Below are 15,747 nucleotides of genomic sequence, written 5' to 3'. Positions count from 1 at the left end.
CCACTCTTGCCCCTCCCAAGCACCAAGAATACAGAGCATCACTGAGTTCCAACAATATGCTGTGGCTAATAGCCAGTGATGGACCTTTGCTCCATATGCTTTTCCGAACCCCTTCCGAATGTGTCTATGCTTGCAGCCACTACCACCTCCTGTAGCAGTGAATTTCATGTGTTAATCACCCTTTGGGTGAAATGATTTAAATGCCTTCTCCAAGTCGGCTAACAGGGCAGTGGGGGCTTTGAGAGTCACACAATATGTGTGAAAGAGCTACAGTTTGGCCACTCCTGGGGTAGAGGTCGACACAAGCGGGTGGTCCTTACCTGGGAGGGGGTGGGGGGTATCTGCAGCTCTTCTCCGGTGAGTCACTAAAGTAGGGTCTTCCATTTCCCCTTCTGATCAGGGATATCAGCTCTGGACTGGGGATTTTTTGGTGGGGCGGGGGCAGAGCCTGGGGAGGGAGTTATCTGGGGAAGTGTGGTAGCTCAGTGGGTTATATGGTCCACTTTCTATAACCACCATTTCCTCCAGGGAATTGATCTCCGTTGGCTGGAGATCGGTTCTAATACTGGGAGATTTCCGGCCTCACCTGGAGGTTGGCAACCCTACCTGGTGGCTTAGGGTGGCCAGCATTCAGGTAGGGCCTGGAGATCTTACGGGATTTCAGAGATTTGGTTCTCCTGGAGAAAATGACAGCTTAGTAGGGCAGGGGTGGCCAAACTGCAGCTTAGGAGCCACATGTGGCTCTTTCACACATCTTGTGTGGCTCTCAAAGCCCCCACCACCACGTTGGCCGGCTTGGACAAGACATTTCTCTCTTTAAATCACTTCTTCAAGCCAGGCTAGCTGGCGGCTTTAGAGAAGGCACTTAAAGTTGCTTTATTTCTAACTCTTCCTTCCCCATCTGCCTGCCTGCCTGCCTTCCTTCTTGTCTTGCAGCTCTCAAACATCCGATGTCTTGTGGTTCTCAAACATCAGACATTTATTCTATGTGGCTCTTACGTTGTGAGTTTGGCCACCCCCTGCTGTAGGGTGTTATGGCCTGCTGAAGTCACTCCCCAAATCCCTCCCTAAATCTCCAGGAACTTCCCCAAATTGAAGTTAGCAACCTTGCTGAGGCTTCAAAACAAATCCAAATGTTTTGGGCTATCCTGGTTTCTTTTTAGTCTGACGGGCAAAAATGCTGTCTTTGTGCCCTCTTTCTTCCCTTCTGCTGCAGCTGGGCTCACTGGCACTAAGCTGTGGGAGAGCTCTGTTATCTGGACGCCGCAGCTGTTTTCTCTTGCACAGTCGCAGTTGCTCTCACTAGGAAGCCACCTTCGTTCTCTCACCTACTCAGTGTTTTGAATTAGATTTTTATCATCTTAGCCTATGCAGATGACATGGCTCTTGTTCTCCAAAACCCCCTGGAGTCAATAGAGGTGGTTTTAACTCACCTTGAAGAATATGGGAAAGTTGCTGGCCTGAAGATAAACATAAACAAGTCAAAATTATTAACTAAAAACTTGCCTGTGCAGGCAATTTTGGACCTTGAAAGGAAATCAGGATTTAAAAGGGACAAAAAAAATAAGATACCTAGGTTTAGTGATCTCTGAAAAGTGTAGTTCCATTTATGAAGATAATTATAATCCTTTATTAAAGGAAATAGATTTATTATTTTAAAAATGGGCCAATTTAAGACTTTCATTTATGGGGAGAGTGTCATTACTTAAAATGAATATTCTTCCCAAAGTCTTATTTTTGTTTCAAGTGGCAAATTTTGCCGTAAAGAAATCTTTCCTTGTGAAATTAAATCAGATGTCTAAAAAATTTGTATGGCAGGGAAAGAAACCCAGAGTAGGGTGGAAAATCTTGACAGACAAAAAAGAGAATGGAGGCCTTGGCCTCCCTGACTTTGAGATTTATTATAATGCCTGCTCAATTTTATGGTTAAAAGAATGGGTAAATTTGGAAGATACCCGCTTATTAGCAATTGAAGGAGCCGATTTACAGGCTGGCTGGCACGCAAATATGTGGCATATTCAAAAACCCCAAAACTGTTTTAAAAACCATTTAATTCGTAAATCTTTATTTCAAGTCTGGACAAAAGTAAAGAGGAAAATATATGACAAAACGCCCAGGTGGATATCCCCAGTGGAGGCATCAACCCGACCGCAACTTTGGTCCCCTGGTAGGATAATAAGATACACAGATCTACTAGAGGAAAATGATAAAATAAGAAGGAAGGAGGATCTAGAAGCAAGAGGGATCTCCATTGATTGGTGGACAATGACACAAATTCTGGCAAAGTACAATAAGGATAAAATTTCTGGGTTTACTAAGACAAATTTTGATTTTGATATGATAATAACAGCAAGGACTGGAAAACTGATTAAGAAGGTTTATAATTATTTATTACAAATAAAACTCGAGGATGAAACTGTCAAAAATGTAATGTTAAAATGGTCCAATAATTTAAAGCTTAATATTACTCTGGACCAATGGGAGATATTATGGAAAAATAACTACAAAATTATAAAGCCAGTTAATTTTCGGGAAAACTTCTTTAAGCTTTTTTACAGATGGCATATCACTCCGGTGTTATTAAATAAAATTAATCATGTCATCCCACCTAAATGCTGGAAATGCGAAGTAAAGTTAGGAACCTATTATCATATATGGTGGACCTGTAGTGTGTCCAGTAGGTATTGGAAAAATATTCATAAAATGTTGGTAGACATTCTTAAGGTTAATTTTTCTTTTAAGCCGGAATTTATGTTATTATCGTTGGTTAGAGGGACGGTTCCACGTGAGGATGAATTTATCTCAGTATATATAATAACAGTGGCTAGAATATTATTTGCACAAAATTGGAAGTCTAAAACGCTTCCAAAGAGGGAAGAAATAATTCAAAAAATAGTACAGGTGGCCGAAATGGATATATTAGCTAATATTATTAAAGGAAATTTGAAGGAGGAAGCAAAAAAAAGATGGGGAAAAGTATATGCATGGTTGGAAAAGAATTGAATTGTAATTGTTAATGATAACTGTTTCAATATTATTTATATTGTGATTGTATCAAAGAGAAAGGAAAGATATTAACTATCGATTCGGGACTTTAATACCACAGTATCACCCCACTTGGGATGTATGTTGTTTGTTATAGGATAAGGATAATCCTATTGAGAGTATATAATTTTGTGTGTTTATCTGCTAATGAAAATTATTTGGTTGTGTTTGTATTATTCGAAGGATGTAATAAAATAATAGAAATTGAAAAAAAGAATTAGATTTTTATCCTGCCCTTTGTTCAAAAAAGCGGCCCCGTGGCGCAGAGTGGTAAAGCAGCAGTGATCTGAACTCTCTGCTCACGACCTGAGTTCTATCCCACTGGAAGCTGGTTCAGGTAGCCGGCCTGAGGTCGACTCCATCCTTCCATCCTTCCGAGGTCGGTCAAATGAGTCCCCAGCTTGCTGGGGGGAAAGTGTAGACAACTGGGGAAGACAATGGCAAACCACCCCGTAAAGTCTGCCGTGAAAACATTGTGAAAGCGACGTCACCCCAGAGTCGGAAACGACTGGTGCTTGCACAGGGGACCTTTCCTTTCCTTGTTCAAAAAATGCAAGGTGGTGTCCATGGCCCTCCTCCCCCACTTTTATTCTCGTAACCACCTTGGGAGGTAACTTTGGCAAAGAAAAAGAGAGAGAGTAATTGGCTCCGTATCATACAGTGAGCGTCATGTTGGTGAGGGGATTTGAACCTGGTCTTGTGTTTTGCTAACCCCATATCTCACTGTCTCTCGGCCGTCTTTCTCTGGTCTTCTTCTTCGCAGTACGATGGAGCCCTCTGCCTCTGGTGTTTTCTGCAGCCGGGTGCTCAGCATGGTGAACTCGGAAGATGTGAACGCCATCATCCTGGCTCAGAAGAATATGTGAGTAGCTTGCTTTTTTAAAAGATCCGTGTCTCTTCGCCCTAGCTTTCATTGTCTTTCCTTTCTTCTCACTCGGATGTCAGTGTACAGAGCCTTTAAAAGTGAGCTGGGCTTCACTGGCAGCAGAGAGAATGGAGCAGCATCAGCATGGTTTCCTCTCCTACTGATGTTCTCTTGTTTAATAGTTTGCTCAAGGAGGGTGGGAGAAACAAAGGCATGGCACTGCCCAACTCTAACTTTTGGGGCGCAAGGATTGTCCTGGACAGTCTCTTTCCAGACGAGAGGGAAAGCTGAGGAACTCCAGGCCACTGGAAGAAACCTCTTTCGTAACCTTCTTTGTTGACCAGCTTTCTTTTGAATTCTTGGAAGACTGATTTCCCTGCATGGAGTTTGGCCATGGTGGGGGGGGGGGGGGTTGAGATACCCACAAGAACATAAGAGAAGCCATGTTGGATCAGGCCAATGGCCCATCTAGTCCAACACTGTGTCACACAGTGGCCAAAAAACCCAGGTGCCATCAGGAGGTCCATCAGTGGGACCAGGACATCAGAAGCCCTCCCACTCTTGCCCCCCCCCCCAGCACCAAGAATACAGAGCATCACTGCCCCAGACATAAGAATATCAGATAAGCCATGTTGGATCAGGCCAGTGGCCCATCCAGTCCAACACTCTGTGTCACACAGTGGCCAAAAAACCAGGCACCATCAAGAGGTCCATCAGTGGGGCCGAGACGCTAGAAGTCCTCACACTGTTCCCCCCCCCCCCCAAGCACCAAGAATACAGAGCTTCATGCCTCAGACAGAGAGTTCCAACAATATACTGTGGCTAATAGCCACTGATGGACCTCTGCTCCATATGTTTATCCAATCCCTTCTTGACGCTGTCTATGCTTGTAGCCATCACCACCTCCTGTGGCAGTGAATACCATGTGTTAATCACCCTTTGGGTGAAGAAATATTTCCTTTTATCCGTTCTAACTTGACTGCTCAGCAATGTCAGAACTTGGATGAACTTCAGAAGAGTCCAATACTTGTTGCAAGTTAGGAATCTTTATTGGAAGAACTACATTACTATAGTAACGAAATAACAGTAATGGCGATTCTGGGCAGTTGGTTACATTTTATGCCCACAGCAAAGCATAATAAAACAATAATTCACACGGGTCCTAAGCAGTTGTCTCTCCTTCCCAGCCTTCGTTATCAGCAAAGGAGGATGCCCCCCTATTGTGAAGGCCAAACGGCTCGGCTTCAAAGGGCACCTGTGGATGTTAAGCAGAGACTCTCTGCCGCCTGTCTTACTGCCCTAAATATTTGGCATAGCAGAGAGGCCCGGGTCAATGACCACTGTCAGCTTTCTAAGTTACAACATGGAGGCAGTTTGGCTAAGCACAGAAATCACAGTTACAAGTTCTGACATACTGCCCCCCCTAAGACCTTCGGCTTGGGCTTGTGTGGGTACAGTAGGTGAAACTTTTTTAGCAATTGCGGTGCAGATACATCGGCGGCTTTTACCCATTCATCACAGCTAGGGGGAAAGTATTTCCATCTAATGAGATAGTACAGCACCCCTCTCCGGACCTTAGAGTCTAGGATATCTAACACCTCATGGTGACTCTGACCCCTCACTAATGTCGGCGGCGGTTCCGGGGGGCGGGGATGGAATGGCGTAGCTCCAGGATCCTTGCGAAGAAGGCTGCAATGAAAAACAGGGTGGATCTTACTAAGGGATTTGGGTAATTCCAGTTCGACAGTCACTTTATTGATCACCTTCTTTATTTTGAATGGACCCAGGTACTTGAGGGCTAGTTTGCGACACCCTTGTGGAAGGGGCAAGTTTTTTGTAGATAAGAATACCGTGTCCCCCTCTTTCATGTCCCACTGTGGGGCATGCTTCTTGTCAAAGTACCGTTTGTACTCCCTTTTTGCTTCTTCCAGGTTTTCTTGAATCACTTTCCACCCCTCCCTTATTCCCTCCCACCATTGGAGGCAGGAAGTCGGTTCTTTTGGTCCTGCCGGAAGGGGGAGGTTAGGGAAAGGTCTCCCCTCGTAGCCGTTGACGATTTGGAAAGGGGAGGTTTTGGTGGAACTATGGAGGCTGTTATTGTACCCATATTCTGCGAATGGTAGCAGTTCCACCCAATTCGTCTGTTGGTAATTGATGTAACACCTCAAGTATTGTTCGAGAAGCCCATTCACTCTCTCCGTCTGTCCGTCCGTCTGCGGGTGATAGGCTGAGCTAAGCCCTTGTTCGATGCCAGCTAGCTTGCAAAACTCCCGCCAGAAGTTGGCAACGAACTGTGGCCCGCGGTCGCTAATGACCTTTTCAGGGAATGAGTGTAGGCGGACCACGTGATTAAAGAAAAGTTGGGCCAATTTCTTAGCGGTGGGCAATTTCTTGCAAGGGATGAAATGTGCTTGTTTTGAAAAAGTGTCCACCACCACCAGTATCACCGTTTTCCCCTGGGACGGGGGTAGCTCCACTATAAAATCCATCGACACTACAGCCCAGGGTCTGCTGGCCGTGGGGAGAGGGACTAGGTGACCGGGGGGCTTCCCTCCCCTACGTTTGGACATGATGCAAGTAGGGCACGCCAGCACGAATTCAGAAACGACTCTTTTTAATTTCGGCCACCAGAATTGTCGGGTTATGAGGTGGAGCGTTTTCACATACCCAAAGTGACCGGCCAGGCGGTTGGAGTGGCCCTGCTCTAATACCTCCTTCCTCATAGACTTTGGTACGTAAATTTTCCCTTTGTGGAGCCAGAGTCCCCCCTCCCCTTGCTCTAGTCCTTCAGGGCGCTCTGCTCCTTCTAAGTCTGCTTCTGACGCAAAGCGCTCCCTATGGGGCAACTCCGGGGCTCAGGTCGTTTTCCCGGAACGTGTGGTGACCCCTCCCGCGACTGCCGATGGGGGGATGAGAGAGTCGACCACTTCCTCCCTCTGGCTTTCGTGTTGGGGCATGCGCGATAGCGCGTCGGCCAAGAAGTTTTTTGTGCCTGAGATGTGTTTCAGCACGAAATCAAATTTGGCGAAGAATCCCGCCCACCGGCTTTGTTTGGCGGTCAGTTTGCGACGGCCCGTGAGGGCCTCCAAGTTTTTGTGATCGGTCCAGATTTCAAAAGGGACTCGGGCACCCTCTAGCCAGGATCTCCAAGTTTTTAAAGCAAACATCACCGCAAAAGCCTCCTTGTCGCACACCGACCAGTTTCTCTGTTCATTTGAAAATTTGTGAGAAATGTAAGCGCAGGGACGCAGTTCCCCCTCTTCGTTCCTCTGCATCAATATGGCTCCTACGGCGACGTCGGAGGCATCGCATTGCACCACGAAGGGTTTTAATTCATTGGGGTGAGCCAGTATTGGTTCAGAGGTAAAGAGTTGCTTAAGTTCGCGGAACGCCCGGTGACATTCTGGCGTCCAGGCCAGGCGCGCCCCGGGTTTTTTCACCGCTTCCCCTTTTTCCTTTGTTTTCAGGAGCTCTGTGAGGGGGAGCATCACCCGGGCGAACCCTTTAATGAACCCGCGGTAGAAATTTGCGAACCCGATGAAAGATTGTAACTGCCGTCGGGTTCGGGGTGGTTCCCAATCTAGGACGGCTTGGATTTTGGCGGGGTCCATTGCTAGTCCCTCCCCCGACACTTGGAACCCCAGGTAGTCTAGTTCCGTTTTGTGGAATTCACATTTAGACAGTTTAGCATACAGTTTGTTTTTACAGAGGGTAGCCAGTACTTTTCGCACAAGGGGCACATGGGATTCAAGGTCTTTCGAATAGATAATGATGTCATCCAGGTACACCACCACCCCCTTAAATAAAAATTCTCTCAACACTTCATTTATAAAGTTCATGAAGACTCCTGGTGCCCCCTGAAGCCCAAATGGCATCACTAGATACTCAAACTGTCCCATAGGAGTGTTGAACGCAGTCTTCCACTCGTCTCCTTCCTTAATCCGCACGCGAAAGTACGCGTCTCTGAGATCGAGCTTAGTGAAAATCTTCCCCTCTGCCACTGTGTTCAAAAGGTCCCTTATCAGCGGGATCGGGTAAGCATTGGACATAGAAATCCCGTTTATCCCACGAAAATCTGTGCAAAGCCTAAGCCCCCCATCCTTTTTCTTGCGGAAAAGCACGGGGGCCGCGTGGGGGGCGGTAGCTGGTCGAATGAAGCCCCGCTTCAAATTTTTGTCAATGAACTTTCTCAACTCCTCTTTCTCTGCCCAGCCCATGGAGTACAGCTTTGCTTTTGGTAGCGCCTGCCCTGGAATGAGTTCAATGGCACAGTCTGTAGGGCGGTGAGGGGGGAGCTCGTCCGCCTCCTTTTCGCTAAACGCTTTCCTCAAGTCCCTGTACTCCTTGGGGATCGATCCCACCTCCTCGAGGGTAAGGCAGAGTCTTTCATTCTGCGGGGGTGCCTTCGGGCCCCACTCAGGTCGCCAGTGGTGGTGCTCGCACCGCCAGTCCGGGAACCGCACTATTTGCTCTGCCCAACGAATGTCCAGCTGGTGCCTTGCTAGCCATCCTGACCCAACCACCACATCGAAAGAGCAGGAAGGGGCTATGACAAAAGCTTCCACCCCCCAGTGTTCTTCAGTGCCCACTGGGATAGCCTGGGTTTCTAGAGTGCAGGGTTCCCCCCTCATCGGTGTCCCGTCCATTTGCTCGAACTGGATGGGATGGGGAAGGGGGGCCGTGGCTAACCCCAGCGCCTCCACTAAGCGGGGGGTGATAATGTCTCTCATGCACCCAGAGTCAATTAGGGCTCGGGCATGCATAAATCTTTTCAAGTTGGGGTTCAAAAGAGTGACCGCCATGAACAACAACCCCCCGGTAACTCTCACCGTCAGTAGTGCCGGCGTTTTGTCGACCTGCCTCGCGGCACTGGTTAAAGCAGGTCGCTGTCGTTTCCCGCCGACTCTTGCTCCCAGGACTCCTCACTGGATTCTTCTACGGTGGTAATATCCTCGTCAATCGCCAGGGAAGTGGCGACGGTGCCCCGACTGGGCTCTTTCGCTCGTCCGCCTTTCTTCTTCGGTGCGGTGGGCGTCGTTTTGGATGGCGTCAGAGTAGGGGTCGATTTCACTGGGCAGTTTGCGGCCAGGTGATTCGGGTCCCCGCATCTGAAGCACTTTCTTGCTGCCGACCCCGGGGTTGAGGTTGTGGGCCCCCGCTTCCCTTCCGTCTTGCTCGGCGCGGGGCTTAGTTTCCCTCCTTTCTTGCTCTGTTGCTGGCGTCGCATCCCGACGTGCTGGAGGTCGGTCTCTACCTCCCCGGCCAGTTGGATCCATCCCACGAGGGTATCTGGCCGTCCTTGGTGGTAGCACCGGTCTAGGATGTTGGCGTTCAGGCCGTTCTTGAACGCGGTGTATTTCATAACTTCATTCCACCCCCTGGCTGCCGCGCAGTAGCCCATGAACTCGGTGGCGTACTCTCGAGTGGTGCGGTTGCCTTGCTTGATCCTTTGGAGGGCCGCGACAGCTTTTTCTTCTCGCAGGGGATCCCCGTATTGTCGGAGCATCGCCTGTAGAAAATCGGCCACGGTGGCTAGTTCGGGCTTCCGCCCCGTGTAGAGCCCCACGTACCACTTCTGGGCCGGTCCCCTCAGTCTGGAGGCGATGTGGGCCACGCGGCTTGCTTCCGTGGGGTACCCCGCTCCCCAGTGCGTAAAAAACGTGTTGCACTGGATCGTGAAGTATTCCACCGCTTCTCCGTCCCCGTCGAACGTGATTTTCAACTCCCGGTGTCCTCCCCCGTCTCCCCCGGCCGGGGCGGCGGGAGCGGGGGCCACCGGAGCCACCGGCCCAGCCGGCGGCGGGGCCGGCGGACCCGCCGGAGGGCCCGCCGGGGGTCCCGGTGGTGGTCCAGCCGGGGGACCTGCTGGGGGACCAGCCGGCGGTCCGGCTGGGGGTCCCGCGGGGGGCCCAGCCGGCGGCCCCGCTGGGGGTCCTGCTGGGGGGCCGGCCGGCGGTCCGGCCGGTGGCCCTGCTGGAGGGCCAACCGGCGGTCCAGCCGGCGCGCCTGCCGGCGGGCCCGCGGGCCCTCCTCCCGGGGCTTGTCCTGTTGCCATGACCCCTTGGAGCGTGCGGATTTGGTCGCGGATCGCTCCCAGGTTCTGTTGCATCTCCTCCGCCATCAGGGTTCTGGAGGCATGAACCTCGTCGTGGATCTCTCTCACCCAATCGAACAGCTCGTTGCGCAGCGTTCGGATCGGGTCCCCTCCTCCGTAGGTCCCGAGCCCTTCGTCTCTGGGCTCGTCCTCGTCCCCTTCCCTTTCGCCCGTGGCGATGAGTCGGTAGCGTTGCTCCGCGGCCTCCATAGCAGCCGTCGATTTCCGCGGGCTCCAGGTTCGTGAGGGGAAAGCGTCGACGGTGAACGGCGCCGGAACTTTAATCTTCCTCCTCGCTCCGGTTACTTTCGGGTCGAGGGGTTCCTCGTCTGGTGGGATATTGGGCTCTCCGTTGTCTGGTTCCAGTGCCGCCATGGGGCCAGGTTGCCAGCTCCGATAAGCCCAAACAAAGGGATTACTGTTATAATGTCAGAACTTGGATGAACTTCAGAAGAGTCCAATACTTGTTGCAAGTTAGGAATCTTTATTGGAAGAACTACAGTACTATAGTAACGAAATAACAGTAATGGCGATTCTGGGCAGTTGGTTACATTTTATGCCCACAGCAAAGCATAATAAAACAATAATTCACACGGGTCCTAAGCAGTTGTCTCTCCTTCCCAGCCTTCGTTATCAGCAAAGGAGGATGCCCCCCTATTGTGAAGGCCAAACGGCTCGGCTTCAAAGGGCACCTGTGGATGTTAAGCAGAGACTCTCTGCCGCCTGTCTTACTGCCCTAAATATTTGGCATAGCAGAGAGGCCCGGGTCAATGACCACTGTCAGCTTTCTAAGTTACAGCATGGAGGCAGTTTGGCTAAGCACAGAAATCACAGTTACAAGTTCTGACAAGCAATTTCATTGAGTGCCCACAAGTTCTCATATTGTGAGAAAGGGAGAAAAAGACTTCTTTCTCTGCCTTCTCTATCCCATGCATAATCTTGTAAACCTCTATCATGTCATCTCTCAGTCGACGTTTCTCCAAGCTAAAGAACCCCAAGCATTTTAACCTTTCTTCATAGGGAAAGTGTTCCAACCCTTGAATCATTCTAGTTGCCCTTTTCTGCACTTTTTCCAATGCTATATCTTTTTTGAGGTTCAGTGACCAGAATTGTACACAGTACAGTATTCCAAATGAGGCCACACCATCGATTTATACAGGGGCATTATGATACTGGCTGATTTGTTTTCAATTCCCTTGCTAATAATTCCCAGCATGGCGTTGGCCTTTTTTATTGCAATCACACACTGTCTCGACATTTTCACTGAGTTATCTACCACAACCCCAAGATCTTCTCTTGGTCAGTCTCCTCCAGTTCACACCCCATCAACTTGTATTTGTAGTTTGGATTTTGGCCCCAATGTGCATTACTTTGCACTTGGCCACATTGAACCTCGTTTGCCTTGTTGATACCCACTCGCCCAGCCTAGACAGATCCCTTTGGAGTGCCTCACAATCCTCTCTGGTTCTCACCAGTAGTGTCATCCGCAAACTTAGCTGCTTCACTGCTTAGTCCCAACTCCAAATCATTAATGAAAAAGTTAACAAGCATTGGACCCAATCCTGAGCTCTGCGGTAGTCTATCCATTCTTCGACCAGGAAACTGGCTTGAGATCCTTCAAAAGGAAGAAAGGACTGATCTTTCCTGTAACTCTGTTTCTGTATTGCTGCTTTCCTCCCCAAGGGTAGGTCTGTGACAGGTAGCAGTGACAGAGGAGGTCCGCAGAAAGATTTCTGAGCCAGCGCAGTTTGAAACGGTTTGCTTTCCTTGTCCAGGCTTGACCGGTTTGAGAAGACCAATGAGATGCTGCTGAACTTCAACAACCTGTCCTGCATGCGAATGCAGCAGATGAACGAGCGCTTCCTCCACCATACCCGGACGCTGGTGGAGATGAAGAAAGACCTGGACAGCATTTTCCGGAGAATCAGGTGGGCAGGCCAGCTGCCCCTCAGCTGCAGGGCCCTCTCTGCCAGGCCCCTCATCTGGGTCCTGGGATTTCACCAAGCCTTGCGAATGCATCTTTGATTCTTGGGCAATATATTTTGTGCGATGCATAACCTAACACAGGGGTGTCAAACTCATTTGTTATGAGACATAAATGAGACTTTGTCGGACCGGGCTGTGCCATGTCTGGCTGGGCTATGTGTGCACCTATTTAAGATTAGGTAGCTGAGATATAAACTTTCAGTTTTCAAAAAGTTTTATTAGTTTCAGAAAAAGAAAGGGATGGGGAATAGGAAAATAAAAAGCACAATACGTTCTGGTATTATTTTGCCTAAAAAATACTTTTAAGAAGCTTAATTCTACAATTTTTCTTTACCTAAATTGTCCCCTATTATTTTGACTCAGTTGTATATAATCCATTTTCAAATTTTATAGTATACACCTTTTGATAAAGTTATCTAATAATTTTGACGATTCCAATAAAGGTAAATCTTACAGTATAAAATACAGGAAAAAAGAAGAAAAAAATAAGTTCACACCAGAGAATCTTAAAAATCTTGATTATCTAACCAGGTGAGATATAAACTTTATAAAGGACACAGATAAACACAAGTAAAGATCTTTAAAAAAATAAAACATGCTTAAAACGTTAGCACTCATTGGTCTTAAAGGTGCTTTCTTTGTATCTCTCCCATGAGATCCAAGGAACTGGGCAATGGAAGCTCTGGCTCTTTCCTTCCTTCCCCAGGGGACCAGGAAGGGGAGGAGCCTCAGCCAATGGAGAAAATAGAGGCTTTGCTCTGTAGCACCTGTGTAATTGAGCAAGCCTGGCAAAGGAAGCTGTGATGTGGGAGGAAGCAAGGGAGAGGGAGAAGGAAGCAGATGACAGTCAGTAGCTCGGGGGTCTGATAGGAGCCTTCCGGGGCCTGATTTGGCCCCCAGGCCACATGTTTGATACCCATGACTTAACAGGACTGCTTTGAATGAAGTATGGAAATTGGGGACAGCCGGGGGTGGAATTCTAGCAAGAGCTCCTTTGCATATTAGGCTACACACACACCCGATATAGCCAATCCACCAAGAGCTCACAAAAAAGAACCTTGTGAGCTCTTGGAGGATTGGCTACGTCAGGGGGGTGTAACCCAATATGCAAAAGAGCTCCTGCTAGAATTCCACCCCTGGGGACTGCTATAATTTAAGTAAAATTGTCTCCCCATTACTTTCATCCCACTTACAGCTTACCTTCTGTCTCTTGCAGGACACTGAAAGGGAAACTAGCAAAACAGTATCCAGAGGCCTTTAGCAGTAAGTATGAGCATGTTGTATATCGGGAGGGGCCGCAGCTCAGTGGAAAAGCCTCTGCACTGCATGGGTTCGATCCTCGGCATCTCTAGTTGACAGGACCAGATAGGAGGTGATGTGAAAGACACTGGGCAGCCCCTGCCAGTCAGAGTAGACAGTACTGACCTTTCTGGGAGTGACAATGGCTCAGTGATAGAGCATCTGCTTGGGAAACAGAAGGTCCCAGGTTCAGTCCCTGGCATCTCCAACTAAAAAGGATTAAGGCAAATAAGCATGAAAAACCTCAGCTTGAGACCCTGGAGAGCTGCTGCCAGTCTGAGTAGACAATACTGACTTTGATGGACCGAGGGTCTGATTCAGTATAAGGCAGCTTCATATGTTCTTTGGGGAGGGATGGTGGCTCAGTGGTAGGGCATCTGCTTGAGAAGCAGAAGGTCCTGGGTTCAGTCCCCCGGCATCTCCAACTAAAAAGAGTCCAGGCAAGTAGGCATGAAAAACCTCAGCTTGAGACCCTGGAGAGCCGCTGCCAGTCTGAGTAGACAAGACTGACTTTGATGGACCGAGGGCCTGATTCAGTATAAGGCAGCTTCATATGTTCATATATATGAGAATAGAAACCCATTCTAAAGTGGGATGGTGGCTCAGTGGTAGAGCATCTGCTTGGTAAGCAGAAGGTACCAGGTTCAATCCCCTGGCATCAACTAAAAAGGGTCCAGGCAAGTAGGCGTGAAAAACTTCCACTTGAGACCCTGGAGAGCCACTGCCAGTCTGAGTAGACAATACTGACTTTAGGGAGGGACCGTGGCTCAGTGGTAGAGTGTCTGATTCACTCTAAGCCAGCTTCATATGTTCATATGTGATGTGGAAGGCCTGAGACCCAGAGAGCCGCTGCCAGTCTGAGTAGATAAGACAGAGGGTCTTGGTCAGTTTAGGACAGCTTCGTGTGTTCAGTTGTTGGGGAGGAACGGCGGCTCAGTGGTAGAGGATCTGCTTGGATCCCTGGCATCTCCAACTCAAAAGGGTCCAGGCAGTAGGCGTGAAAAATCTCAGCTTGAGACCCTGGAGAGCCGCTGCCAGTCTGAGTAGACAAGACTGAAGTTGATGGAACGAGGGTCTGATTCAGTAGAAGGCAGCTTCATATGTTCATATGGTAGTCTGATTTGGTTTAAGGTAGCTTCATTGCGTGTTCATGTGTGTTGTCTCCAATTCGATTCCTGAACAAGGCACAACCGTCTTAACCCTCCACGCCAAATGTTGCATTCTGCTTAGCAGTGGGGCTTTTTTTTTTTGTAGCAGGAACGCCTTTGCATATTAGGCCGCACACCCCGGATGTAGCCAGTCCTTCTGGAGCTTACAGTACGCCCTGTACTAAGAACCCTGTAAGCTCTTGGAGGATCGGCTCCATCAGGGGTGTGTGGCCTAATATGCAAAGGAGTCCTGCTGCAAAAAAAAAAGGCCTGGTTATGACACAACTGCGTAACTCCAATCCTGAGCCAGCAGGTAATGACCTCATCAGTGACTGATGGTCAGGGGTGGAATTCTAGCAGGAGTTCCTTTGCATATTAGGCCACGCCCCCCTGATGTAGCCAATCCTCCAAGAGCTTCCAGTAGGCCCTGTGAGAAGAGCCCTGTAAGGAATTCTAGCAGGACCTCCTTTGCATATTAGGCCACGCCCCCTGCTGTAGCCAATCCTCCTGGAGCTTCCAGTAGGCCCTGTGAGAAGAGCCCTGTAAGGAATTCTAGCAGGACCTCCTTTGCATATTAGGCCACGCCCCCATGATGTAGCCAATCCTCCAAGAGCTTCCAGTAGGCCCTGTGAGAAGAGCCCTGTAAGGAATTCTAGCAGGACCTCCTTTGCCTATTAGGCCACACCCCCTGATGTAGCCAATCCTCTTGGAGCTTCCAGTAGGCCCTGTACGAAGAGCCCTGTAAGGAATTCTAGCAGAATCTCCTTTGCATATTAGGCCACGCCCCCTGCTGTAGCCAATCCTCCTGGAGCTTACAGGGCCTACTGTAAGCTCCAGGAGGACTGGCCACATCAGGGGGGCGTAGCCTAATATGCAAAGGAGTTCCTGCTACAAAAAAAGGCCTGCTTAGCACTAACATATCGGAGGCCTGGGGGACTGTGGAGTAGAAGCGTAACTGTTTGGAAATCCCCTCCCCGAACTTTCCTTTTTTCAGTTGAAGCCCCCCCCCCGCCCCACGTCCAGCTCCTTTACCTCAACTCCACTTATTTTTAAGGCACTTCCAACTGCTTTCCCAGCCTCCTGAAGCATGCTCAGGCCTCATCGAGACCATTTTTGTTGTGTGGGCAGTCCAGAGCCCCACTGTTCTGCACCTCGAGGGAATCCCTTGAGTCAATTCCACTCCAGGAGCACATGGGAGATCAGCAAGAAGAAGAAGAGATTGGATTTCTACCCTGCTCTTCGCTGGGGGTTTCGAGAGCGGCTTCCAATCTCAGTTTGGTCTAGTGGTGAAGCGCGTGGATTCTTATCTG

The 15,747-nt window shown here is 49.2% G+C and overlaps 1 protein-coding gene across 1 annotated transcript; it reads left to right on the top strand.

Moving 5' to 3' along the window:
* Window positions 1-3,762: 3,762 nt before the first annotated feature.
* On the top strand, window positions 3,763-13,342 carry LOC132565937 (kxDL motif-containing protein 1-like). The gene is made up of 3 exons (XM_060230558.1): window positions 3,763-3,907; window positions 11,780-11,932; window positions 13,207-13,342. The coding sequence occupies exons 1-3, from the start codon at window positions 3,813-3,815 to the stop codon at window positions 13,340-13,342; spliced, it is 384 nt and encodes a 127-aa protein (XP_060086541.1). The 5' UTR covers window positions 3,763-3,812.
* Window positions 13,343-15,747: the final 2,405 nt, after the last annotated feature.

Source organism: Heteronotia binoei, unplaced genomic scaffold, assembly GCF_032191835.1.
Source record: "Heteronotia binoei isolate CCM8104 ecotype False Entrance Well unplaced genomic scaffold, APGP_CSIRO_Hbin_v1 ptg002205l, whole genome shotgun sequence".
Lineage (NCBI taxonomy): Eukaryota > Metazoa > Chordata > Lepidosauria > Squamata > Gekkonidae > Heteronotia > Heteronotia binoei.
The sequence above is the reverse complement of the archived record's forward strand: the minus strand, read 5'-3'. Positions and strand labels throughout refer to the sequence as shown.

What these genes read in the sequence shown, in the direction of transcription:
- LOC132565937 (XM_060230558.1), top strand. Translation starts at nt 3,813, where the DNA reads ATGGAGCCCTCTGCCTCTGGTGTTTTCTGCAGCCGGGTGCTCAGCATG. An exon ending in ATCCTGGCTCAGAAGAATAT is followed by an intron (nt 3,908 to 11,779) that starts GTGAGTAGCTTG and finishes TTCCTTGTCCAG; the next exon opens with GCTTGACCGGTTTGAGAAGA. An exon ending in AGCATTTTCCGGAGAATCAG is followed by an intron (nt 11,933 to 13,206) that starts GTGGGCAGGCCA and finishes TGTCTCTTGCAG; the next exon opens with GACACTGAAAGGGAAACTAG.